The 26,655-nt window shown below is 39.0% G+C and overlaps 1 protein-coding gene across 11 annotated transcripts in view; it reads right to left on the reverse strand.

The window, feature by feature from the left end:
• DMD (dystrophin) overlaps positions 1-26,655 on the reverse strand; it is a 1,007,479-nt gene that overhangs the window by 340,866 nt on the left and 639,958 nt on the right. For 10 of the 11 annotated variants that reach the window (XM_081908923.1, XM_081908930.1, XM_081908919.1 and 7 more), the window contains one exon: positions 7,478-7,653. The exons of the other annotated variant lie outside the window; for it this stretch is intronic. In XM_081908923.1, the coding sequence (XP_081765049.1) occupies positions 7,478-7,653 (176 nt within the window). The remainder of the gene's footprint in view (positions 1-7,477; positions 7,654-26,655) is intronic. 11 annotated transcript variants of the gene reach the window in all.

The following is a 26,655-nucleotide window of genomic DNA, read 5'->3' on the forward strand; positions in this document are numbered from 1 at the left end:
CACAATTATGTTATTATTTTATTAGAGATATTTTAAGCCACCTTTCCTTGGTAGCCGCCCCAGGCTGGGCTCCAGCATAAAACAAAACATACAAATACTTCTAAATAAGAGCACATAAAAATAATTAAAATATTATTGATAAATCACATATCAAAACACCATTCAGTACTATAGGCAGTTCCATCCTGGGCACCAATCAACTTAATCAACGTCCCATAAATGCCTGGGTAAATAAATAGTTTTTCAAGTTGGTTCTGAAAAGAAAGTAAGGCATCTTCCAGCTGCACTCTAGAGGGGAGAACATTTCATAGAAAACCAATGAGGGGTCAAGGAGAAGCAGCAGTATTAGTTCCTGCTGATTGCATGTATTAAAGCTGCAACTATTGCTCTGATTCTTTTCCTGGAAACCTATGGCCACATTCAAGTGCAACAATAGATTGCTGACCTCAGGCCCTTTTGGTTGATCTGCTCTCTGATTCTCCTAAAGCTTTCAAATAAATGCATCAGACATTGTTGGAGGTGCAGCCCCTGGCAATGCCCATCCCTTCCCAACTTGAGCACAGGCCATCCCCCTATAACCAAGCATTCAACATTAAGGACAAATATCCTAGGCCTGTACACATATAGGGCTACACAGGGTTCCTAATCTCAAGAAATAGCAATTGATGTAGTTTGCCAGATGACATGCCCACCAACTGTGAAGAAATTGGGGACAAGGCTAGTAGGCTGTCCTGCACACAGCCAGAGAAGGAAGGCAAACAGCCAACTGTTGTTGTTTAGTCATCCATCTCATCCTCTGTCGTCCCTTTCTCCTTGTGCCCTCCATCTTTCCCAGCATCAGGGTCTTTTCCAGGGAGTCTTCTCTTCTCATGAGGTGACCAAAGTATTGGAGTCTCAGCTTCAGGATCTGTCCTTCCAGCAAGCACTCAGGGCTGATTTCCTTAAGAATGGGTAGGTTTGATCTTCTTGCAGTCCATGGGACTCTTGAGTCTCCTCCAGCACCATAATTCAAAAGCATCAGTTCTTCGGCGATCAGCCAACTATTAATTCTTTATTGGCACATACTTACAGAAGCTCCTAGGGTGTACTAGACAGACAGACAGACACACACACACACACACACACACACACACACACTCCCCTAGTGTCTACATAGCTGGCATGAACTTTTCTAGGTTCATGCTGGAAGCATCAGTGGGACCACACACCCTACCCCTGGGCTTATGTACACTTGCCTGATGGAGTGCATCAATACAACCTGAGACTTCTGCACAGGTCATCACTGTGCTTCCATCTTCAAGCCCCTCCTAGTTCTAGAAAACAGTGGGGGCGGGGACCAGGGGGCATTTGACTAGCCTGCTCCTTGCTTGAGCATGTTTGAGTCCTCTGCTTCTAACACATCCTGTGCCCCCACCTCCGTATTTGACTGCTTGCACCCTTACCCTCCCTTACCCTCATGGGTGGCATCAAATTCCATGAATTGCTGGCCACCTCTCCAGGGTCATCCTCTAGCCCCTCTGCTTCCATCACACTAGTCAGAGCCCTGCCACTCCCTGACATATGACCTCACATGTTCAGCATTTGTAGAATCCTAAGAAGTCCTTCCGAAATGTGCAATTTGGTCCTTAGGCTTGGTGCCACAATCATTGTTTCTAAGGGACTACATAATAAGGAGTAATTAGCATTCATCTTGAGAAGTCACAGTTTCTATTATTAGTAAGAATTTCTTCCATAAAGCCCCAAATATGATGCTCTCTCAGATCTTGGGTGATGGCACTTTTTAACTACTATACTTCTTATGGGGGAGGTGTGCCAGCTTATATTTCCTAGACCTAGATTGAAACTAAATCCATTACCTCTGCTAGAGAATGCCTCTTGGATTCATATACTCCAAGACACAAGGACAAGGCAAATAGAGTATGCTACCTAAATAAGGAACTTGCCCAGAACAAAGAACAAAATGTTCCCTCTTGCTTTGCAAGAAAAGAAAAGAACTCTTTTCCTAGGGTTCTCTCAGCTCTAAGAAACACATCAATAGTTATTTTCAAATGGGGATTTTAGTGGCCATTAATGTGTGTCTGTAACTTTTAACCTTGCCTTTTTAGTTCTGCAATTTATTAGGAAGAGTAATTACCTGATCAGCAAGGTAATCAAATATAACCAGTTTAAATGAATTCGTGTCCACAGGCTTTCAGCCAGTGGCAGTTGGTTCTCTCACAAAGCTGACATACTTTGTCTTTGGGGGAAGAAAGGGAGGGCGATGGAAACTTGCCAGATGTAGCAAATTTGTTAAGTAATAGACTACATTTTAATTCTTGAAGAGCTTTCAAAGGTGTAAAGTAAGTATATGTGTAGAGAGAGGATTAAAGAGGAACCCGAAATGAAGCCATTTTGTTTCCAGCTGTAATATTAATAGACAAGCAACATTCATTTAACCTATTCAATTTCAAACATCTTTCAGTTATCAGAAATGATAGTGAAGGTTAGTGCCAGATAAGTCTCCTACAATTCACATGGAATTTCTGAAACAACAGCAATTATGAGCTGATATTCAACTAATGCAAAACCCAATTTCTCTGCTAGGAACACATCAGACATGATGGTCAAATCAAGGCAACAATGCAGATGGTAACATTTTGAATTTGAATATTATATTCTTAAGCAGCTAGACAAAGAACATCTATGGAAGCTCTCCAATCAAAGTTATTAAGGCAAATTTTCTCTGTACAACCGCCTAGAGGCTAATCTTTCCTCGGTAGAATTACGGATGTGGCGTAGGACACTTAATTACTGGCTTCACCTAAACTTAAATCCCCCCGGTCTCATAACCCCAGTGGACTAAAATTGTCTATCAAAACTTCACTCTTGTGGCTTATCACCACAACAGCTACTCACTTTGGGTTTTAGTAAAGCAAACAGTCTAATTTGTCAGCATCTAAATAATATTGAGCGTCAGAACAAATTGGCCACAATAAGTAAATTTTGTCCATGGTACGACTATTTTCCACCTTCTCATTTCGACTCTCTGGTACCCTATCTGCATAACCTAGCAATTCTAAAATATAGATGCGCTTTTACTCTCACAAGATTGAATGTATTGCCCTTGGCTGCACTTGAGGGACAATTCCAGCAGATTCCACACAAAAAAACGCTTATGTCCCTATGGAGATGGCAGTACCAAATTGGTGGTGCATGCCCTTCTGGCTTGCACTCTTTATAAAGACTTGAGGAATGAGATTATCACCCCTCTTTAATTGTCCATTCTGGGTCACTCAACCACTGCCACAGTGTCCTTTCTCTTGGCAGATTAAGCATGTGACAGCAAAGGTTGCAAGGTTTTTAGCTGGGGCAATCAGAATAAGATCCACTATTTGACTATTGATTCAAAACCCTAACATGTATTTTATATAATTGAATTTTTATTACTATTCTTTGTATATCGTATTGTTGTTTTATTGCTACGGCGGATGGCTGATGCAAATAAAGATTCATTCACTCACTCATTCTATAGTAGCCATTTGTGGTGTGGGCTCATTTCAGCGTGTGTGTGGTGCCCACAGCAGTTTATCTAGTTTGCAAATATGTGCTTGGGCCCAAATAAGTGGCAATCCCAAGCATGCGGAACTAGAGAAGGCCTGGGATTCAACAAATAGGTCTGCTATGATTGCTCCTCATTTGGCCCTGGAATACTGTCAAAATAGTATAATTATATGCATATATTTACTCAGTAGTGTCATGTGACCAAATGAATTGGGAATTAAATGAATTTTCTAGGATATAAATATATGTTTTTATGCCAGGAAGCAAAAGTAATTTACTAAAGTAGAACTCAGTATTTAAAATGTACTGCTTTCTCTTCAGCTATTGATTTGTAATTATAAGTTAACTAGAGCCCTGCAGCAAATGATTTAACTGGTAAGTTAACAATCAATAAGTGCAACAAGTTTCTTCAAGCTACCTCCAAACTCTCTGGCCTCTCTAGTTTAGGATGGGAAACTCCTTCATTCTTGTGAGGGAAATAATATTGGTTAGGGATGAGTTATATAATGGAGAAAAGGAGAAGACTTGAAGCATCTTTTGTCAAGATCTTTCCTCCAGTTATTGCATCTGTTGCAGAGGAACTGTGTTTATTCAACATACAAACATTCATCCTCTTGATTACATTGTGTCTAGTTTCTTATCCTTCCTCTGTTGTCTCTTCCGAGTTGAATTTTAGATTATAAACTCCATAGGGCAGGGATATGTCTTTTGTACTTTGTAAACCATCATGGCATGTTGATTTATCACTAGGAAAAAAGCAATTTCTTCTCCGCATTTGGTCATCTACTTTTTTGGGAACATTGTATGGAATGTGTTTCTGCAAGTCTCTTAGTATCTACTGATGTCATGGGTGGCAACTTTTCCTGCCACATCTGGGCAATCTTATTTAAATACATTTAGAAATATGTTAAATTTTCACTTTTCTTCAGAGGCTGATGACCCTCCTACACTGCATAGCAGTGTTATTTTGGAGCGGGAGGGAAGTGACCATACTTAGTGAGAAATGTTCTGTCACATAGAAACACCCTACATTTTATGAAATGTTTTATTATTTTTCTTTTCTTTGTGTGTTCCTTTTTTCTATCACACATTCCCTTTAAATCGTGGAAACCATATCTCCCACAAAAACAAAGCAAACCAGATCCAAACAGAAAACTCTACCACAGTCCAGCTTTGCTCCCTACTCTCCATTGCATCCAACCATCCTTTAATAATGCTTGATTACTGTACATTTGGGTTGGGAAAGGGGAAAGTTAACCTGTCTGTCATCTGTCTGTCTGTCTCTCTGTTGAACTGGTCTACCCTCAGTGGACCACTTTCAACAAGTGGGTAGGGTCACTATTCTCCAAAGGAATTATCTTTGCAGTCATGCATTGAATCTAAACCGGGGCTGCCAAATTCCTACTAAAAGCGGATCTTGCATTTAGCATTGAAATTTAATTTAATCCACAGGGATTTACTTCACTTGGGAGCTCTGCTAGGGAACCCCTTAGTGGAGCCAATTTAAGCAGGGCTTGCATCTGGTGCCAAATTGAAAAGGTTCCAATTGCAAGCCTTGCTTGCCAATGAATAATTGGAAGGGTACTTTAAGGATCCTGGATGCTCTTCTGCAGCTGGAGTCATAGGATGTCAGGTGTGAAGCAGGTAGGCATGGCTTATGAACTAAATTCAGACTCCTGGCAGGCTAAATTTTTCATGCTTGGTGTACATCTTTGAAAATAACACACTGTTCGCCTGTTGCAGCAAATACCTGCAGGGTTCCAATATGTTACCTTTTTAGGTGCCCTCCCTTTATCTGGAAAAAGTCTAAATGTCTGTAAGTAACGTACTTTTGCGTCTATAAGTTGCCCCCATGTATAAGACGTGGGGATTCAAATTTAAGAAAATGGGAAATAGCTCAGAGTTGTTGAGCTTTTTGGGGAGGATTGCCTAGAGTTGTTGAGCCGCCTACTTCCCACAGCAACAGCCAATCGCCAACAGATCATTCTCCACAGACCTGCCTGAGAAAAGCCGTCCGCTGACAATCACGTGCGTCCCAGAACAGCAGCCGCCAATCACAGCAGCGATAACCAATCCACAGCAGTCCTTGCTGCAGAAACTACCGTAATCACCAACCCAATTAGAGCAGCAGCAGCCAATCCAAAGAAGCCCTTCTAGCAGCCAACAATCACTCACCAAATCATTGATGACAAGCTCCTGCTTGTGCCTGCAGCCAATCACTTGCCCACCCCATTCACTATCCATGTATAAGACAAGGCATGTTTTTGAACATTAAAAAGGTAAAGGTGAAGGACCCCTGACAGTTATTTTACAGTAAAAAAACAACAACCCTCGTCTTATACACGGAAAAGTATGGTATATGAGAAATAATCTTTCAAGTACTGCTGCATGTGAAACATTAGTATCAGTTACGTGAAGGTGTGGCAGAAACAGCCATTTAGCACCCTACTGCTGCAAGCTTACCTCTGGCACATTCAGTATCTCACACATTCCAAGAGAAATTGAATTCAACAATAACCTCCCACATTTTCCTGTTCACATGAACATCTGTGCAGCTCAGGCAAACTTATAAATCAAAAGGGGCATTGCTATTGTAAAAATAAAGAGCTGAACAAAGTATGCTCTATTTTGTATTTGACATCTCTTGTTTTTTTGGGGGGGGGGGGTTGAAACCACACCTGCAAAATTCTTGATAGACACCTTATTTTCTCTTGTAAGCTAGCAGCAATTATATTTCAACCTTTCAGAACAACAAAATTCTCTATGAATCACAGTAATTTCCTGACAAAATATCTAACCAGATTTCCAGACCAACTCCTTGTGCTATCAAGTAGTATTATCAAGTTAAATTAAGCCAAAAACTTTACTTCTATTGAAATCATTTTATTCTGCTGCTTCTTTGTGCTTTGTCAATCTAACTGAAACAGGGTGGTGTCTTTGCTGTTGCTTTTTACAGAAAAATTGCTCACTTTTCTGTATTTTCATTTGAAACATCCTGAAAGGGTTGCTAAGAAGCAATGATCAATATAGTTTTTGACACACACTCAAATGTAAGAGCAATAGTAAAGTTTTATAAATTAGATGTAAGTTATTTTTAACCCAACTGTATACTTCCAGTTACACAAAAGTAAATTCCACTGAGTTCACTGGTGCTGACAGCCAACTCAGCATGCAAAGCAGTGCAGCCTTGTATCATGAACAGGTTTTGCTCATTAAACTCTATAATCCTAAGCATGTTTACTTGGAAATAAGCCACTGTGTTTAGTGTTGTTTACTCTCTAGTAAGCATATGTGCTTTAGTCACATGCAGACTGGTGTATTCCAATCATATCCAGGTTAAATTCAGACTAAAAGCACAATCCCATACATGATTACTCAGAAGTAAATCCCAGTGAGTTCAGTGGGGCCTACTCACAGCAAGTGGTATAGGACTGCAGCCTACGTTAGATAAACTGCAGTTAGGTCCCACTGAAATAAATGGGACAGGTTAGTGGTGGCTTAACTTAAGACACTTCAGTTGGAATGAAGTCCATCCTTACAATAATAAAATTTCACATTTTGACCCAATATTTTAAAGTGTACACTTGCAGATTTTGCTAAATATTTATAAAAAGCTGAAACAAAATCCAATGCTTGCTTTATTTATATTTTTTTCAAAATAAATAAATGCAAAAATAAAGCACTAAAAATAATAATATAATTTGGTAGTGGCAATATTTTATTATTATAAACAAAAAACACATATAATGGGAAGCTATGGATAGGTTGATTGTTCACAAGCTTTTTTTAAAAAAAAGGATTTCACAGATTTATATAACACAATTACTAAGGAAATTCCTTAAACTCTAACAAAACAATTTGTAATTTGTTGATTTTTTTCAATTATTAGAACAGCTTGAAGTATCAAAAATAACATTTACTTGCTATGTTAGCTCACCTCTTTTTTTTCTCTGCCAGTTGTTTGCAGAGTTCCTTCCACCGATAATTCAGGCCTCCCAGTTTCCCCTTCAATACACTGGCATCGGCTATTGATGACTGCTCAATAATTTCCTCCCCAGCTATGTTCAGTGTTCTGACAACAGCTTGCTGTCTCCCAATGCCATCCTGGAGGTCCTGCAAGAAACCAAATAATCTGATAAAAATGGAGTACAATGACCAGATCAAAATGTGCTATGCCAAATGCAAGCATGGTAGAGATAAACCTGCTTTTATAAATGCCCTGTGCACCTAATATCATGTTTAAAAGATGCTTACCTGAATACAGTGAGCAGCATCTGCATGTTAGAAAAATAAACATCTAGACTGAAAAATTTGGGTATAAAAAAGATCACTTATGTATGGGCCAGTTTGTGAGATTAAAGCACTTGTAAAGTGTGATGCTAATTCTGGATTAACTGTGCAAGTATGTCATATCTTAATGAAGCCTAAATGAAATGATGAATACAATAACATCATGTGGCAGAATATTAAACTGATTTTAAAAACAGAGAAGGGTTCATGGTATACTAATATAAAAGAAGCTTATTTTTGTTGAAACACTTGTATTTAATGGGGGTGTACATGGTCCTTTTGATGACCTTATTTTGTTTATTAATTGTTATTAGTGGACAATCACTTTTAGTTGTTGTTATTTATTTTAATGTGTGGATTGCATTATTATGAATTGTATTGTTTTAAGTCAGATAAGAATGTAAGAAGAGCCAGCTGAATCAGGCCAATGGCCCATCTAGTCCAGCATCCTGTTCTCACAGTGGCCAGCCAGATGCAGATGGTAAAGCAGAACCTGAGCACAGGTCCATTCTCTGTTCCTGCAGTTTCCAGCAATGGTCTGTGGAGGCAGAACACAGTCTCCATCATGTCTAGCTGCCATCCGTTCATTTCCCTCCCCTCCCATCAAAGGTAATCTTTGGTGATTCCAGAAATGAAATAATACAAAACTTATTGGGCTTAATTACTGAATCAACTGAAACAGTAATTTCCAGATAATTATACATAATGTTTGTTTGCTTTTTTTATTAAACAGAATATATGTCACTATGATAATGTTGTTGTTGTTTTTACTGTTATCACTTTGTTTTCAAATTATGTAAACCTGCCTCAGATTTTTAAAAAAATCTATTGAACAGTCAAGATAAATATTGTTAACGAGTGAATAAAACTTAAAATTTAAATGCTGCACAACATTAACTCATTTGGGCATCAATTCTGATTGCACATCACAAAGTAAATGGATAAGCAAGCTTTAGAAGAAATAGCAAAACTTTTAGCTCTCTTTAGGCATTCACTGCGAATCTCTGAAAAGGGCACTTGAACTAGACATGCAAGCCCCACTCCCAAGGTCCTTTTGTGCTATGGGTGCAAAGATATGGAGGATTCTAAGCATGTTTGGCTGAGATTGCTTAGAAGTCTCCTCATGACTGGAACCCCCAAAAAAACCATGGTTAGAATCCCTCTACAACTACCCTGACAGATCAGAGAACTGAGGCCAAGAGACAATGGCTTGTCTAAGGCCATACAATGAGCCCACGGCAGAGGCAAGTTTCAAACAAGAAACTTCCTGATTTGTAACTTAATCTCCTAGCTTGTATGCACAGCAGCTTTCAAAAGTCTTCGTATAACTACATTTTGACCGTTTTAAAACATGGGAGCCTCCAATATTTGCCAACAGCTCTCTTGTGCCTGGAAGTAGTCTGTCTGTCTCTCTTTCATTATTATTATTATTATTATTATTATTATTATTATTATTATTATTATCACTACTACTACTACTTATAACAGTAAGGGGCAAGAGTCCTGTAATTGCCTTGATGTCTTTCTTACTTCAAGCCTTCAAAAGAGTTTGCAGTTTTAAAAATATCTTCACTGCAGTTCCCTCTTTGCTGATGTTAGTTCATTAGTCCTTTGCCTTGCTGAATTGACACTTCAGAAAGCAGTGTATCCTGTCAAAAAATGCTGCCTCTGAAAGAGCCAGTTCACTAAAGCATAAGGAATGGTGAAGTAGTGGCAATAGTGACAACTATATTAAAACAATATGAAGCAAAGGTTTTAAATGCCGCTGTCTCCAGTACAGAAAAGGATAGGGTGGAAATCATGAGTAAGCGACTCCTATATACACACAACTATTTATTTTAAACATAGAGATAACATTGGTAGCATACATGATAAACTCGGTTAATGCAGATTCATAGTCCCTTAAATCTGTGATTACAGTCTCAATGAAAATAGTACTAAAACTGCAATTATTCTTTTCTTCCCTTTCAATGCACACCACTGGATGAAGCTGGAGAATCAATAGGGTTGCATGTCTTCCCCTGATTCTATCCTCTCAAAGGTCAGCTTTCAGACTCTTCAAGCTGTCTCAGTATTAAATCCAGCCCTGAATGCAGACTGAAATGGCTCTAGATCAAAGGCAATAAACTGGATTGGGCCAGTGGGCTGAATTATTATCTCCCCCCACCTCCCACTCCTGGGCCAAGTTTGACAGGTGAGCAGGGGCACTCACCTGATGTCATAATGTTTTTACCTGAAATTAAACCACGGGGTGCAAGCACACTGTGTGCAGCTCTTTGAAAGCCCTGGCAATTAGTGATTGCTGGTGAATGCATAGAGTTCCATGTGATGCTTTGAAGACCCTACAATCAGCTGAACATCAGGCTTTGCATGGAGTCCTGCATGTCAATTGAAACCTAATTTTCAGGGCTTCAGACCCCTTTTTGTCCCACCATGTCTGTACTTTCTGATGTCAGGAGTAGAGTAAATGGGTATGGTTTTGCTTGGCCAAAATGGCCTTGCCAGATGAGGAAGTATGGCAGGACTACTTAGGTCTGCAGGCCAGATGTTTCCTACTGTGAGCTAGATCAGTGTTCCCCAACCTTGGGCCTCCAGCTGTTTTGGACTACATCTCCCATCATCCCTCGCTAGCAAGACCAGTGGTCAAGGATGATGGGAGTTGTAGTCCAAAAACAGCTGGAGGCCCAAGGTTGGGGAACACTGAGCTAGATAATCTGTTTCTTGGAGTAGAACCAACACCGTCCTTCCAGGCACTTTACCTGAGAATTGTGGATGCCCAAAGGACATAGAGCTGAGTGTCATCCACACAGTACATAATAAAGGCACATAGCACAATTCTCCAGATATGGGGTTTCATGTCAATTTTAAAAATCATAGAAAGCAAAATGGAATCTTATGGCAACAGCAGCCATGTTTATGGGCTTTAAACTATGTTATACTACACCTTTTTCAGATTTAGTACTCTTGGCACAAACTCTATAGTCTGAGGAATTAGAAGACAGCAGCAAATTAGAGCTTGCAATTGAAAAATGAGTGGGACTGTACTCTTTTTTTTAAAGAAAAGAATAGTGAAATTGGATGCCTGCCCGAACTATTTAATCAACATTACTTTTTTCTTCTTTGTTTGACAAAGGCTGAACTTTAAACGTTTAAATTACTTTTTATCACAGTGAGATGTTGCGGTTCACTGGTATATTTGTGGGTTTCTTTTCGCATAAATATTTGTAAGGGGAATCCAAACTAGTATTCTAAGGAAGTGCTTTATAGTGAGTTTTGAAAAAGAAGAAGCACATTATGCATTCAGTTGCACAGAACATTCGGATTACAGGATTTAGGTGATTTATCCAGACATTGCTTTAATGTCCAGTTACAATTAAACATCTATGTAAATGATATATCAGCAGCAGCAGCAGCAACTCTGTGAAAATTAATGCTTTTACAGTAACAAATAAATTAATAATGATAAAACAATTTAGTCTAAAACACTTTCAAGCACAGGGCAGTTTCTTATGACAAGTAAATCAAGCTGGTATACATGGCCTAACTTATACACAGCAGCCTCATACACAGCAACACTGCAGTGATAAGGATGGAATTGAGATGTAAATTTTAAAAGCAAAAGTAGACTGTCCGTAGGCAAGTTTCAGAGACCTTACACATGCAGGAGCTCATGTTTTTGTAAACCTTAATTCTGATCTGCAAATAAGGCATGTGAGCATGTAGCAGTTTATTTAAGGTGAATGAATTACGCTGATGAGAAACGGAAAGGGAAAGTTTTATTCTGACACAAGTGTGAGAATGGCACAATGGGTCAGTGCATCTGGCCGTTAACCAGAAGGTCGGTGATTTGAGTTAACCCAGAGAAGGCTGTGGACAGGCTTCCTGCACTGCTGAGGGTTGGGCCTCTGGACCCCTTCCAACTCTACAATTCTATAATTCTATTATTCTTCCATTTTCATTTCAAATTCAAAAGGAGGACATGAGTGGTAAAACTGCCAAAAGTAGTGCCCATGAGATTCTCAACATTGCATTTAAACAATATTAAATTAACACAGTATGGTTGTATACAGAATGAGCATACATATTCTCCCCAAAAGAATCCTGGGAACTGTAGGTTATTAAAAGTGTTGGAAACTGTAGCTCTGTGCAGGGTATACTACAGTACAGTCATACCTTGGAAGTCAAACAGAATGTGTTCAAAAGTCCGTTTGACTTCCAGAACATTTGGAAACCAAAGCACAGCTTCTAATTGGCTGCAGGAAGCTCCTGTAGCCAATCAGAAGCTGCAGAAGCCCTGACAGACATTCGGCTTCCAAAAATAGTTTGCAAACTGGAACAGTCACTTCCAGGTTTGCGGCGTTCGGGAGCCAAAACGTTCGAGAACTAAACCAAGGTACGACTGTATATGTTCAGTGTGGTGTAACAGCTTCCTTGTGACTGGATCCCATGTTGTGAGGCAGTGTAAAACATTTACCGTATTTTTCGCCCTATAGGATGTGGAATGAAGGGGAAATGTGTGTGCGTTCTATGGGGGCGAATGCAGGCTTTCGCTGAAGCCTGGAGAGCGAGAGGGGTCGGTACGCACTGACCCCTCTCGCTCTCCAAGCTTCAGGAAGCTATCCCCCCAGCCCCGCCACCGCTCTCGAACACGTTCTGGGGGCTGGGGTCAGGGGAAGCTCGGGCTTCCCCCGCCCCCAGCCCTGCAAGCTCCGAGAGCGATGGCGAAGCTGCGCAACCTCGCCTTCGCTCCCGGACCCCCAGCCCCTAGGCTAAAAACGAAGCCAGGACAGCCAGCGGGATCCATCCCGCTCGCTGTCATGGCTTCTTTCCTCTTTGGGGCTGGGGGAAAAAAATATTTTCCCCCCTTTATTCCCCCCCCCAAAAAAAATAAGTGCGTCCTATAGGGCAAAAAATACGGTAATCACACAGGTTGCTCAAATTACACAATTACTGTCCACAACAATGACAACAAATTAGTGGGAGTTATAATCACATAATGTACTGATGTTCTCATATTGAAGAAAAAACAGAGGGAGCTGAAAGGGGCATTTTACAAGAGGGAAAGCTTGAGCTCACTGGTGGAGAATTCATGATTGCTGATGAGGAAATTCCTCACTACTTCATACATTTAAAATAATGCCCTGTGCCAAACCACCAGTTAAGCAACATAGCAGTTAAGCAGGCAGCACATAGACACTGGCCGGGTAGCAGCTCATGAAACTACAATGTTAGAAACACATTTTTAAATTACAACCATTTACAATGGCTAAAAGTGATCAAAATGATAACTTTTAATAGGGACAACTTACCTCCCTGTGGGAAACAAACAAACAAAAAAGGCTCTGTAATGTTAATAGATACCGAGAGTAAACATTACTGGTTGATTTATAGGGATATAAATCTTCCATAATGCATTTAATTGCATAACATTGCATAGATGGAGTAGAAGGAGGGAAATTCTTCCTGATCGCAGATGGTGATCAGTTTATACTGGAAACAGGATTGATAGTCCTTGTAATTTTACTTTAACTAATGTACTGTAACCACAGATGGCATTCTGATTCATATAAATATATAATTTCTCAGTGAAGCATAGCAAGTTTTTAAAGGACAGTTGCATGCATCATTTTGCATTTGTACAAATAATTACCAGCTGATAAAAGCATATACAAACTGCCTGGTGGCTTACTCCTATCTGCCATATAAGGTTCTTTAGAGCTATCTCTAATAGTCATTGTAAAACAAGTGAACGTGTAATGAAAAATAATGTCTGCATTTATAAAATATATATGCCATTGAATAATAATAATAAAGATCATATACAATTAAGATTATTGTAACAGCTCTACATATAAATAGATTTCCCTAACTCTATTTGTTTACCTACGGCAAAAGGTTGTATGAACAAAACCTAGCAATGTTTAGATGTTTTATATTAAGCCGTTATATCTCTTCCTTGGTTGACTTCCAGAATTGTCACAGTGGCTTCAATTCACAAGGAGTCGGGCAGTTCAAGTATGCAGGTATCCCCATTGTATTCTGTAAATTGGGTAATATTTGGTATACCCAATGGATATGACATTCCTCTCCTGCACAACATAAAAGAGGGCAGTTCTGTAACTTCGATGTTCTTGTGAGCCTCAGAACTCCATGCGGCTCTGGATTATGTCTAGTTTAGCGCACATGAATTATGAATAAGATATTTTAAAATATACAGAAACAAAATTGTATGTTCTGACATTGGTTTGGGGGAAATAGGAATACACATTTTTATGGGCATTCATGTTAATAAATTGGTTGTAAAAGCAAAAGCATGCCCACGCAAGCCCCTATTGTCAAACATGGTAATTGACAGGCTGTTAGGTGTAGAATTAAGAGTCAGAGTGGTATAGTGGCTAGAATGTCAAACTAGGACCTGGGAGACCAAGGTTCGATTTTACACTTGACCTTGAATCTCACTGGGTGACCTTGGGGGCCAGTCACTGCTTCTCAGCCTCACCTACCTCACAGGGTTGTTGTGGGAAATAAATGAGGAAGTGAAAAACCATCTACACCACTTTATAGCTCTTTGGGGGGAAAGTAGAGTATAAATGAAATAAGTAAGTAAAGTAAATAGATATCATAGAACTGTAGAGTTGAAAGGGACTCAGAATTTCTAGAATTCTGATATCCTAAAGGGTAAAGTAAATCAGCATGTTGTTTTACATGTATTTAGCAAACAAACTGCTAAACTTGCCTGAAATTTTATTTGCAGCTAGTATTCATTCATTGTTACTAATGAACGGATGCCAACAAAAATGAATGAACTTAGTAATTGGAAAACATTTCCAATTACAAATCATTGGGAACTGATCTTAAAATTATTTCCTGAATCTAGGGAAACACAGAGGTGGTTGTCACAATAAGCACGGGTTCATAGAGGCTTTTCTTTTCTTTCTTTTCTTTTCTTTTAGGAAACACCCTTGGATTAGCAAATTAGATTAGAACCACTACATAATCAAGTAATGCTTTAATTTTCAACAAGTCATTTTTTGTACATGTATTATACTGTAGTGGAACTTGGTTTTTCATGAATAAATTGTATTTCAATGTCAAAATATGCAGATCTTTCTGGCATACTGTCCAAAACAAGGGAAGATATTTCATGATTAGACATAAAATATTAATGTAGAAACATCTTCTGTTGCTGCGTAGATGTCACCAAAATTCATGATGACTGTTAAAATAATACAGCCTCTTTCATGAGTTCTCTCTTATCACATAGTTAACCCATGCATATATTTTTGAACAGTTTCATGAATCTCATTTCCTGTTGTCTCTGAATGCTACAATATTTTACAGTTAAGCATAATGAGAAGCATTTCTACTATCAATCAAATTGATCTTTTATATGTTTATGGTATCAGCCATGCATGCTCAAAGGTAATTTATTTTTATTGAAAATCCCTGTACCAACATGATGAAATAATAAAAACAAGCATTTAATGTCTGTCAGTTTCACTTGCTGGCAGAACATTCTTTTGAAAAAAATAAACCCTGATTGCATATATTATATGCATGGAGATCATAAAGCTGTTCCTATTTTATCTGTAAGTCGCCTTGAGCTCCTGATAGGGAAAAGGTGGGGTATAAAATGATGATGATGATGATGATGATGATGATGATGAATAGATCATGTAGAGATTCTCAAAATCTGCAGTCACAGATAAGCCATCACTCTATGCACTTAAGTTGTTTGGCTAATTCTCTCTTTCTTTGTACTGGCTAGAAGATCAAAGTTGCAGTATATTTGAGATCTATAATACAGCAATGCAGTTTGGATGCCAGTGTAACCTTTGATATGTTCATCAAAGCCTTACTAATTATTACATTAATTTCTGATACCAGCTAATTATTCTTGAAAATTATTCCAAGGGCAAGAAGAGAAAGCAGTAACACAGAAAGTTAAGGGAAGTAACTAATTAACATATATAAGGTATGATTTCTGGAGAGTCCTTAAAACCAGGGAAGGGACAGGGAAGGGATTTTTTTTTATAAAATGTTTCAATATAAATATATTAAGGTCAGCTTTACAGTGATTAATAGCATGTAAAAACAAATCGAAAAGAAAAACTAAATGCAAAAAAACACATTAGCATTCCACCCCCTTAGGGAAAACAACTATTGATACACAGGTGTCTGACATATACTCCATATTCCTTATTGGCTGTACATCAGTCAGAAATGCAAGGATCAGCTCCATCCCTAACCCACACGTAAAGCAGAGTAATGGCAAAACAATTGTTCTAGTTGCATTCAATATCACCACTGCCATCCCCAACTATATAGCATTTTCCTCAGTGCTCAGAGAGCTTCACCTACATTATCTCAATTATCCTTAAAACAAGTGTGTAATGTAGGCCGGTTTTATTATCCATATTACAAATGGAGTAGGAGGAAACAGATTGGTTTGCCTAAGGTCATCCAGTTGGTTTATGTCTAGGATGAAACTTAGACCTTCTTTAGGGCAGGCATAGGAACACTGGAAGCTACCCAAGGCTGAATATTTAGTATCATTAATATATTATTGAAATATTAAAAGTGAATACACATACAAACTAGGAAGAGAGAGGTGTTGTTTTCTTGAATTTGTGCCTCTTCACAATTTGCAAACATACTCATTTTCTTCTTTTTAAAGCAGGGTAGAAACTTTATAGATTTTTTTTAATCCAAAAATTTGTTTCACACTGAGCATGAAGTATTTGTCATGCACCATAATATTAAAAATTACTTTTGACAGGCATGAGAAATGTCCCTGGATCTTTCTTGCTTTTAGGAACTTTGCAAAATCATCACATTTAATAAAAGATGGAAACAAAGGAGCTGTGGACATGCCACAGCTGATGCATGGAAGGGTTTTAAATCACTCTCTGTGGCAGCTGCCTCCACATTTCAAGACCTGGTAGTCATCCCCCTCCTCATCCCTATTACACCATATATAGCAAAATGAATAAATAAATGTGTGTGATGGTTTGGAGAAAGCCACAGCTGCTCAGGGTAGGCTGGTAACATAGATGGGCTTCAACATGGTGGCCATATCATTCCTTAGAACTGCACTAGAGCAATCACTGTATGTCCCCTGATAAGAAAAGAAAAAACAATGGTACAAAGACTGGGATGTGTGCCTATGACTTGCTGACTGAAAGGAGTGGGACCCATATGTTGTGGAAACATATCCTTTTCCTTAGAGGGAAAGGATAAGGACAGAAGACAAGGAGTATGGCAATTGTAGGACTATAAATTGTAGCTACATAGTCATGCAAGGAGGCATATGACTACAGAAAGACTGCTGCCAACAGTTTTGCCTTAAAAAAACCCCTCAAGGGTCATTCATCGTTTATAAAATTTGATTCCTAAAAGCATTTCAGTTCAGGGCATTATTATTATTTGGGACTCCACATAGACAACCTAAGTAAGGATACACATTAATATGACAATGTCTCTCAAGTTAATTTAATAATGTCAGGGAACTGCCATCAGCTCAGAGGTGGGAAGTGGAAGGGCAGTTGAGTTACAGGGAGCCGCCAAAGATCGTGAGAAGCAGCTGGTCCTCAGAGGAGGAGCGAAGGCACATCCCGTGCGGAAGGGATGCAGGGCTCGGAAGATGCAAGGGAGAGCCGTAACACCGAACCTGAGCAAAACGGGAGGGTCCCCCTTTGCCCACGCCCTTTCTGCGCAGTAGGCTTACGCGCCGAGAGGGGAGGCGTGGATGGGGGTCAAAAAACTGCTCTGCTGGGGAAAGTTTAAGGACTGCCCACTCCCAGATTCTGCTAGCGACTGAGCAGACATGGAAAAGAGTCAATCTATATTGTGAACGTTTTGGACAGATAATAAAGCCTTGAAAAGACCAACGGGTAGTCTTGCCTGTTTGCTCTCGAGCAACCACGCCGGCATTCGTAACAAATAATAATAATGCTTATATAGCACTTGAATTGTCCAACCTTCTTGGTAGTGGCGCCCGCCCTGTGGAACGCCGTCCCATCAGATGTCAAGGAAATAAGCAGGTATTCTATTTTTAAAAGACATCTGAAGGCAGCCCTGTTTAGGGAAGTTTTTAATATTTAATGCTGTATTGTTTTTAACACTCAATTGGGAGCCGCCCAGAGTGGCTGGGGAAACTCAGCCAGATGGGCGGGGTATAAATAAATTATCATTATCATTATTATTAACCTACTTCACAGATATAACCTTAATTAGCTATACAACAATCTCTACAATGAACTCAACTTGAAGACAAGAGAGAGTGGTGCTCAGGTTTAGACAAGGTTTACTGGTCTGCCCTAATCATGTGACTTTGTTGCAGACTGAATTGCAGATAGCCCATGGCTGGTGGGCTCCAATGCAAGGATGATCTATAAAGATACAAGACAAGGATATTGGGTTCAAATAATCCACAATTTTACAGATGTAAGGAGGCTTACATCTTGCCGTAGGCATTGGGTATGTATCCTGAATCAACCAGCTTGACTGCTGGTTGATTATTTTGGCTGGGTCAAACCTAGGTTAAGGTCACGCTATAATGTACATAAAATCCAGATTAACCCAACAGGACCACCATTAACAGGGTACTTATTCTTTGTAGCAGGGAGGTTGGCTTCCAACCCCCAACCCCCAACCTAAGCTAAGGATCCAACCCAATGCCTTATCTGCCAACAAGGTGCGACAGTTACTGTGAGGTAGGCAAAATCTCCAGTAAGGACCAATTTGTCTGCTGGATAATGCCTCCCTGGCCCCAAATACAACGACTGATTAATTCCATAGCAAGGTCTCATGCCATGGCCTGCCTGCTTACCATCAAGCAGGACCAGAAACTGTTGAAGAAGGTGGAAGGGTGGGGAATCCAGCTCCAACTGAACTGCTGGGCATGGCTGTGGCCTGCTTAAATAAGCAGCAAGAGGACGAGAGTGAAGACCAGGGGCGAAAGTTTTCACTCCAGTCTGCTGTCAGAGCCACATCCACTCACCTGCCCGTGCTTGGCTCTTCAAAAGGGCAGGCTCCCAGAATCCCTCCTGGCCAGCAAAGGAGGAGGGCGTCCTCCAATGGCCATATGTGGGGTAGGATGATACCCCCTGGCATGGCTGTGCTGGGCTATAACCGCCACACACCAGCATTCAATGGCGAGTGTTCTTTCATTTGGTAAAGGCAATATTTTTAAACTGGTGGCTTTCAGGTTCACAACTGATTCCCATAGACCCCAGTCCAATTTTATTTAATATATCTTTGACCTGTGCCTTTTTAAAAGGAAAACTCAGTAGCTTCTTAATGTGTACTTTGGATCATAACCTTTCCATTTAGTTTTATTTCATGTGAAAATAATTTATGTGACATTTTGGCAAAAGTTTCTTAAAACCCCATAAAGGTTATTTTATTCTTATAGTATGATTGACTGGTCTAATCCAATATAACAATTCCTATCTAAAACACTCTTGTTCTGTTTCCATTTTTGTTTTTTTATGACTCATCAAGGCATTTGGCACAAGTTATGGCTTTAAAATAAAAGTCCACAGTTCAATTAAATCCTGAATAGAAATGAGAAAAAGCCATGTCATTGAATGCACACACACACACACACACACACACACACACACACAGCATTTTGTAAGTCTTGCTAAGAGACACTTTCTTATGTTTAAGTGCTCTTGACAATCCATCATCCAAATCTTGAAAGGCAAACCTGAAGACAAAATTCTGATGGGGTCATTCAGAACATGACTGTAACTTTTTAAAAAGGATTGACTTCAGAGCATTTCTAAATGGTGTAAAAAATATGGGAGTTTGTGAAAGTGAAAAGGACAGCAACTTTAATTTGCTAAATGCACGAACTAACCCTTTATTGCACGCAAGCATTTATTTGTTTTAAAGGTCAATCCAATGCAAACAAAAACATAAGTGAAATAAAAAGTATCACTGATGAAACTGCCAGACAGATAATCAAATGCCCACTGCAATGAAAAGTGTGAAATGAATTTAATGTTGCACTTTAACAGGACAAAAACGTTATCTGTATATTAATCATTTTGCTTCATTTATCATTTAGAGACACTATAAAAAGGTATTTGGCTCTATGATAGCTCGCCTCCAGGTCCTCTTAAGTACTGTATATTACTTTATATGGCTGACATGCTCTAAACCTTGATTACTTCTTTATTAAGAACACTGTAACTTGTCACTTTCCAATCTGTTTAATATGCTAATGCCTTATGGAAGTAACTTCGACTCCTGGATGACAAGGAAGCTACCCAGGGGTCTAATAAGGACAGAAACAATTACCAGCAAACTAGAGATAAAAGGATTCTTAATTCATTAAGACTACTTTTAAGGGAAAACCAAAATTGTATTAGTAAAACAAGACTAAGTCTGGCTATTAACATGGAAGTAGATAGGAGTGAGATTCAATATCGTCTCATTTTCAAAGTTTATTTTAAAATGTTAAGTACAAATAAGAATGCTCATCAGTGCATATCCTCTCAAAGTTGACAGGAGAGAAAGGTAGAAGAAATACACTATTTTCTCCTCATGTATTATTCGTCTCAAAGTGGAGTCAAGCCACATTAAAGGGAAATGTTTCCTTGTGATCACTTGGAATCCCAAAAGGACAGCATGGTAAGAATCATATTTAGTAAGCACATTTCATAATATTTCTGTGTCAATATTTAAAAGGTATACTGAGCAATGAGCACGTTTTCCATCTGTAGCTAGTGCAGCAAACAACACAATCTATATACTAAGTCACAGTTATTTAGATGAGAGAGATTCAAGCAACTTTTCAGCACAAATGAATGGTCTTCAACTATGATCAGACCATGCCCCATGGGACTTCAAGTTGGCAGCATCTCATCCCTTCAGATTCATAAGCTTGGCACCATCCTCCAAAACTCAGGAGTGGAGCTTGGTGATGCCAAAGTTGCTACTCCAATGACCCACCCCCAGTCAGCTGTCCCCGGGCTGGTCTCTCGAGGAAGTTAGCTGGTTATATTTCCAACCCTTGCTAAATTCACAAATTTATGAGTTTACTCAAATTCTCACCCTCCACTGAATGTAGACATTATGTGTGGGCTGGGTGGGGAAGAAGCAGGAGCAGCAGTGGCTGCTGGGCAGTGGGCAGCTTTTTAATTGTATTATTATATTCATTAAATTTATATACTGCTCTTCATCTGAGGATCATAAGGCTGTTTACAGCATAAAGCTTGGCAGGCATGTGGGCAGGAGGGTGCACTGCTTCCACCACCATGGTTCTTTCCCGATTCCTCCCTTTTTGCTGGTCAGATGGTCAAGCTGCCCTGCCCTTCACCTCTAATTCACTTCAAACTGGGCAAGCAAACAAGAATTTGGGTGGTTGAGAACGTGAGCAAAGTGCTTGTTTTCTCACCTCCTACTCTTCCCCCTGGGTAACCTACATGGGTAGGTAAGAAAACAAAAAGTCACTCAGGTGGGCACAAATAAAACCAACAGAATAAAATGACTAATAAGTAGGCATTTGACTAAGGAACAGCATATAAATAAATCACTGTCAAAAGATAGCTAACAAATTAAATTAAAATTAATGTAGATCAGCTTATACATGGTCAACAAAGCTAACAAATTAGTCCCAGTACTTAAGCAACATGTTCACGTTCAAACTCTGGTGAATCTCAAGAATGAGAAAGTTCATTACTGAATGGGCAGAACAAAAAAAAAATATGCTTGTTAAGTTCAACTAAGTAAGGCTTACATTCAAGTAAATGTACAAAGGCTTAGAACCCCAGATATAGGGATAGCCCTGCCACATGACAGGGTGGCAGCACCATGAGAGGGGGCGTAGATAAATCAGGAATCAGGAAAATTGCAACTCTGTGCAATTCATGGGTTTTTGCTCCTGAAGAGTTTGACCTTCAAAGGTGAAGATGCTGTCACCAGAAAGGAGAAGCTGAACACCCATGTGTACATGGGACACTGGGTGCATCACTCTCATTTATCTAAAGTGAAATCTTGGTAGGAAGCTAGGGGAGGGGGGGGGGAGAAAGAAGCTATCAGTGTACAGATCCCAAATTTGAGATCTGAGCTATCAGTGTGCATCCCAGAGATCAAGCAGGCCATCAAATTGTTTCATTACAATGGAGGCTTCTGTCATTCCCCATTGCTCCCATTAAAGGAAGATACAAGTGATGGAGGTGTGCCAGGATTTTAGCTCCAATGGCTGGCTCTGAAGGGCAAACATTTATTCTTAGGGTTTTCATCTGCTTTCCTTGCAAGCAGACTGCTTGCTAGTGGTAAAAGAAAGGTTCAACAAATGTGTGCATTGGCTTAGGGACAGGCACATGCAGTAAATATTCATAATAAGAAACTGGGTTTATCTAGGTACCATTTTAGAGAAACACTACTATTTAAAAGGATGCAAAGAAATGAAGAATCAGAGGCTTTTTGCCCCCTGAAAAATGTGCCCATTCACATTATTCCCTCTCTGCAGATTCCATACAGAACATTTTCAGTCTACTTTTTTTGCCTTTAAAAAGAGAATATTCCACACATTTCTTCTCATTAAATATAAAGCCTTCCTGTAAGAATTTTGTTTTTAAGGTACAATCTATCATACTTTTTATAACCTTGACAGTTCAGAAACCTTGTGGGCAATATAAGTCTTACATCTAATGTGTAAATTAGGTTTCTGTAAGAAGGGAGCTCTGAAATTTTATTGTAGAGGGAACTATTTTCAGAACCTAGTTGTATGATAGATGTAGTTTTTATAGATTTTATGTAAAGATAAGACATATTACTCTTCCAGGATCAAACTAACTTCAAAAGGGTGACTTCTTAAGAAAATAAATCCTCATGTCAAGATAAATATGAAAATGTTCACCAGATTTTCTTCTTTAATTGTACATAGGAGGAATTTCTGGTTCCAACCCAGTTCCTTGTCACATTCAGTCTTTACAACTGAAACATATGAGGGTTCAAACAAAAAGAGCATTCCACAATCTTTAATCATTATAAAAAAACACAGTACCTCGACCTTGTATTTTAAAGTTAAACAGAGTGGCATTATAAAAATTAAATTGGTTCTTGCTCATTATCATAATATCCTTTAAAAAGCCTTGCCTAGCCTGGAGTAGATGTCCTATTTCTTTATCTTTCTTGATGACCTCTCTTGCCTCCAAGTCAGCTCGTTTTTCTTTGCTGAAGACTGCGCCCTACTGCTGCACGTACTCAAAAATTTCCATTAAAATATAGGGCATCATCACTCATTCTTATCTTCAGCAGCCCAATGAACAGTGCAATGCCACCAACTGCATGCAAACTAGTCTCAAAGGACAATATTAGTTATACACATTGTCATCCAACATGGAGAAGGACTTTACCTGGATAATACCTTATCACACAGGATATGTCTAAAATAATAAAAAATGGCTTCCAGACTTTTGCATAAGTAGCAATTTTTCTGTAAGAGTATGCCTTACTTAATAAGGAACTTACCAGCAGGCAATTAGCCTTCTATGGAATGCTATTTATCAACCCTAGTCTCTGCAAACCAAGAACCATAATTGGTTTTCTGGCCCAAGCAACTGCCTTCTAAATCCATAAAGATTTCACAAATATGTGTTTTTGACTGATACGGGGTCCTTTGTGACTCTTGACTTCTGCTCCTCAAAACTCCTGCAAATAATGAATGATTCCTGTTGCTGGGCTCACTTTGCAAAATAAAAGAGCAGCAGATGTAATTGTCTCAAATTGTCAAACAGATCATTTCTATTGGGAGTGCATATATGTGTGTTTTTTATGCCATTAAGCTAACTTAGAAAGGTGGACCAAAGATTTCAGAATATAGTTAGTACCCAGGGAGAGAATAGATAAAACTCTGTAGCAGTAGAGGAAGCATGGAATGACTTTAACTTGGCCGAAAGTTATTGCAGTAGTCACATAGGGGAATAAAGTTCCAAAATGATGAAATGATGATTCATTGGTGTTTTAATTATGTTTTATGAATATTTATAGACTGATTTATGTTGTAAGCTGCCTTTATGTGAAAAGTGTGAATTAAAGTTAAATAAATAAATGGCTACTATGTGAATGGAATACTGCTTCAAAGGTTATTATAATTCTACCAGCTGGGAGCATTCTTACTTTATTGTTTGCAGTGAATCATCATGCACATGAAATAATAAAGGAGTTTGAGACTTAATGGAGGGGTTTTGGTAAATGAGGTGCAGGTACTCATATACTGATAAAAATACCATGCAAGCCATCACAAAATGTATTTCATGGGCCGTCGCCCCCCAAACCCTCTGACAGTACACTGTACCAGTGAGTACCTTCACAAATAAAGCACTGTTTTTACTTATCACTAAGTTCCTATGATTTTTCTATCTCCATTTGACTCTCAAAGATAATCTATACCCTTTGTATCACCTTCACTTTTGATGGAAATATTGTTAGGTACCTTTTAAGACACAATGAAATACAGTCAACAATTTCACCAACTGGATGTGAACATCAACTACCGTACTTCAATTTTTATGTCATAATTTAGCCCCACCTCTTACTCTAATGTGCTATACTTTGTTGCCATTATGTAACACAATGCAAGCAAATGTACAACGTAACAATGAATTCCACTTGGAGAGAAAACTATGCTTTGCAGCAAGACTGGAAATTACATCTTATAGAAATAGACATCTTCCTTATCAATCCCACGTGCATAAGTCATGGCATATATTTTCAAGCCTATAAGTGCCAGGACTCTCTAATGTGAACAAATTATGTCAGTTAGGTTAAACAGAACATCTCCTCAAACACTCATCACACTTTACCTTAATACGATTTTCATGTTGGACAATGTAATAAAGTTAATACTGGCCTATGCAGCTAAGAAAGCCGGTCACCAATAGAGTACTTGGGCAGCAAGATAAAACAGATGAACTAATTCAACTACTGGGGGAAATAACTGCTCTCAAAGTTCTAATTAATTGTATTATATTTCAGGAACGCTATAAATTAAAATAAACCAGAAGTACTCTAACTTTTTAAAAACCACATTTTCCCAAAGTTTTAAAATGTATGTGCAAGAGAAACACCTGACCATATATGAGAAGCTAATGGATGCTTATTTATAGCTTCCTTCTTCTCAAAGGGGTCAGAAGCTGTAAAAAAACATTAAATGCAAACACAATATATCCAATTAAAAAGTGCAAATTATAAGCAGCGCTAAAACATTATCTTTCTGGGCGCTCAACTGTCACTAATGTGGTGTTAGAAACTGCAGCTTACATTCGTAGCAAATACAGGAGATGTACACTAGGAGTACATGTCAGTAAGAGATGATGACAAAAGAAGAGTCTGAGACAAGGACAAGTGAGCAGGAGCAAGGGCATAATAAATTTTGGCTTAGCTTAGTAGCCAAACCACCATTTTAGAATCTCACCCATCCCTGAGAATGTGGTGATGTTTTCTACTGCTCTGTGCTCAGGTGTAAATGGAGAACAGAAGCAGTGACAGATTCGGTACTCAACTGCCTCTCTTGAAAGTCCAGCACAGTAAGTTAAAATCCATCTTCTCTCAGTTCCTTGCATTTCCTGCAAGGTCTTGACTTTCTTTTGCACTAAGTTTAGAAGAGAGACAGCAAGAGAAACACTCTTATTATTTTCTGCTTCTCTTCTGAGCTCGGCAGGGTCCTCTACATTTCCCAGAGCACTCAAGCAAGATGAGGTCTCATCCATCTTGCCCAGCTTGAAGTAAGGGACCTTCTGCTCCATGTTATCAGTGAGTCATTAAGAACTTGGAGGAGAGAAGGGGAGGCTCTCACTATGTGCTGGGCATGGAAAGGGCAATAATTAAAAATAAAGAGACGGTTGCCACTGGTGACTATATTGGTGGTCCTGCATCCACATCCATCCTCTGGAGCCTCTTTGAAAAGCCTAGCATTAGAAGATTATACCTCTTTCTAAAATGATACTTGCAGCTTCTCATTTTCAAAGTTTATTAGCTTTTACCATTAGCATGCTTTTTTCTTCTCTTCTCTTCTCTTTTTTCTTTTTTGTTAAAAGGAATAGATAACCAAAGGCCTATAGCTCACATCTAGCCTGCCAATACAATCTATTGCAAATGTATGACTACTTGGCTGTACTTCCAGGATAACCGTTCCTATGCTTTCCTAGAGAATGAGGGTCTCTGTGAAGAAGGAAGAGGATTCTTTAGAAGGGGTCAGCACCTTGGAGGGGAGCAGGCTAACAAATATCCTCTCATGCTGAGGACACTCCTTCAAGGGAGTAGCACCTAGTTGTTGTTGTTGTTGCCGCTGCTGCTATTTAGTAACTTTACTCACATAAGTGACCCAAAATGACATGGGAATAAACATTAAAAACAGTTATTACAAACACTAAAGCCAAATAGTTGGCCAGCCACAATACTATTTTTTTGTTACTTATACTGGTCTTTGTTTGTTAAAAGCAGGCACTCATGCCAGCTCAATTGCACACAGGGTGATGTGGGTGAATGCCATTCTCAAAAATAATTCTGAAGGTCTTTTTCACATATTGTGACAATAAATGGGTTAGGCTGCTTTCAGGAAAACTGTCACAGCTTTGAATATAATGAGCCAATTTAGACATGCTATACTACAAAATGAATGTATGGACCTTTAATACCAAATATACAGTAACTGGAGATCTATCTTTTAAGAGTGAAAGCTACCAGAGCTTTCTGTGCTCTGATGCAAAAACACCAGAAATTATGGCCAAAACATTGCTTCAGAATATTATACATTTTATCCATCCCACACTGCTATTTCAAATCTTTAATGTATGTGGTGGCCAA

This window comes from Podarcis melisellensis (genome assembly GCF_964234715.1).
Source record: "Podarcis melisellensis genome assembly, chromosome: 4".
NCBI classification, from domain to species: Eukaryota; Metazoa; Chordata; class Lepidosauria; order Squamata; family Lacertidae; genus Podarcis; species Podarcis melisellensis.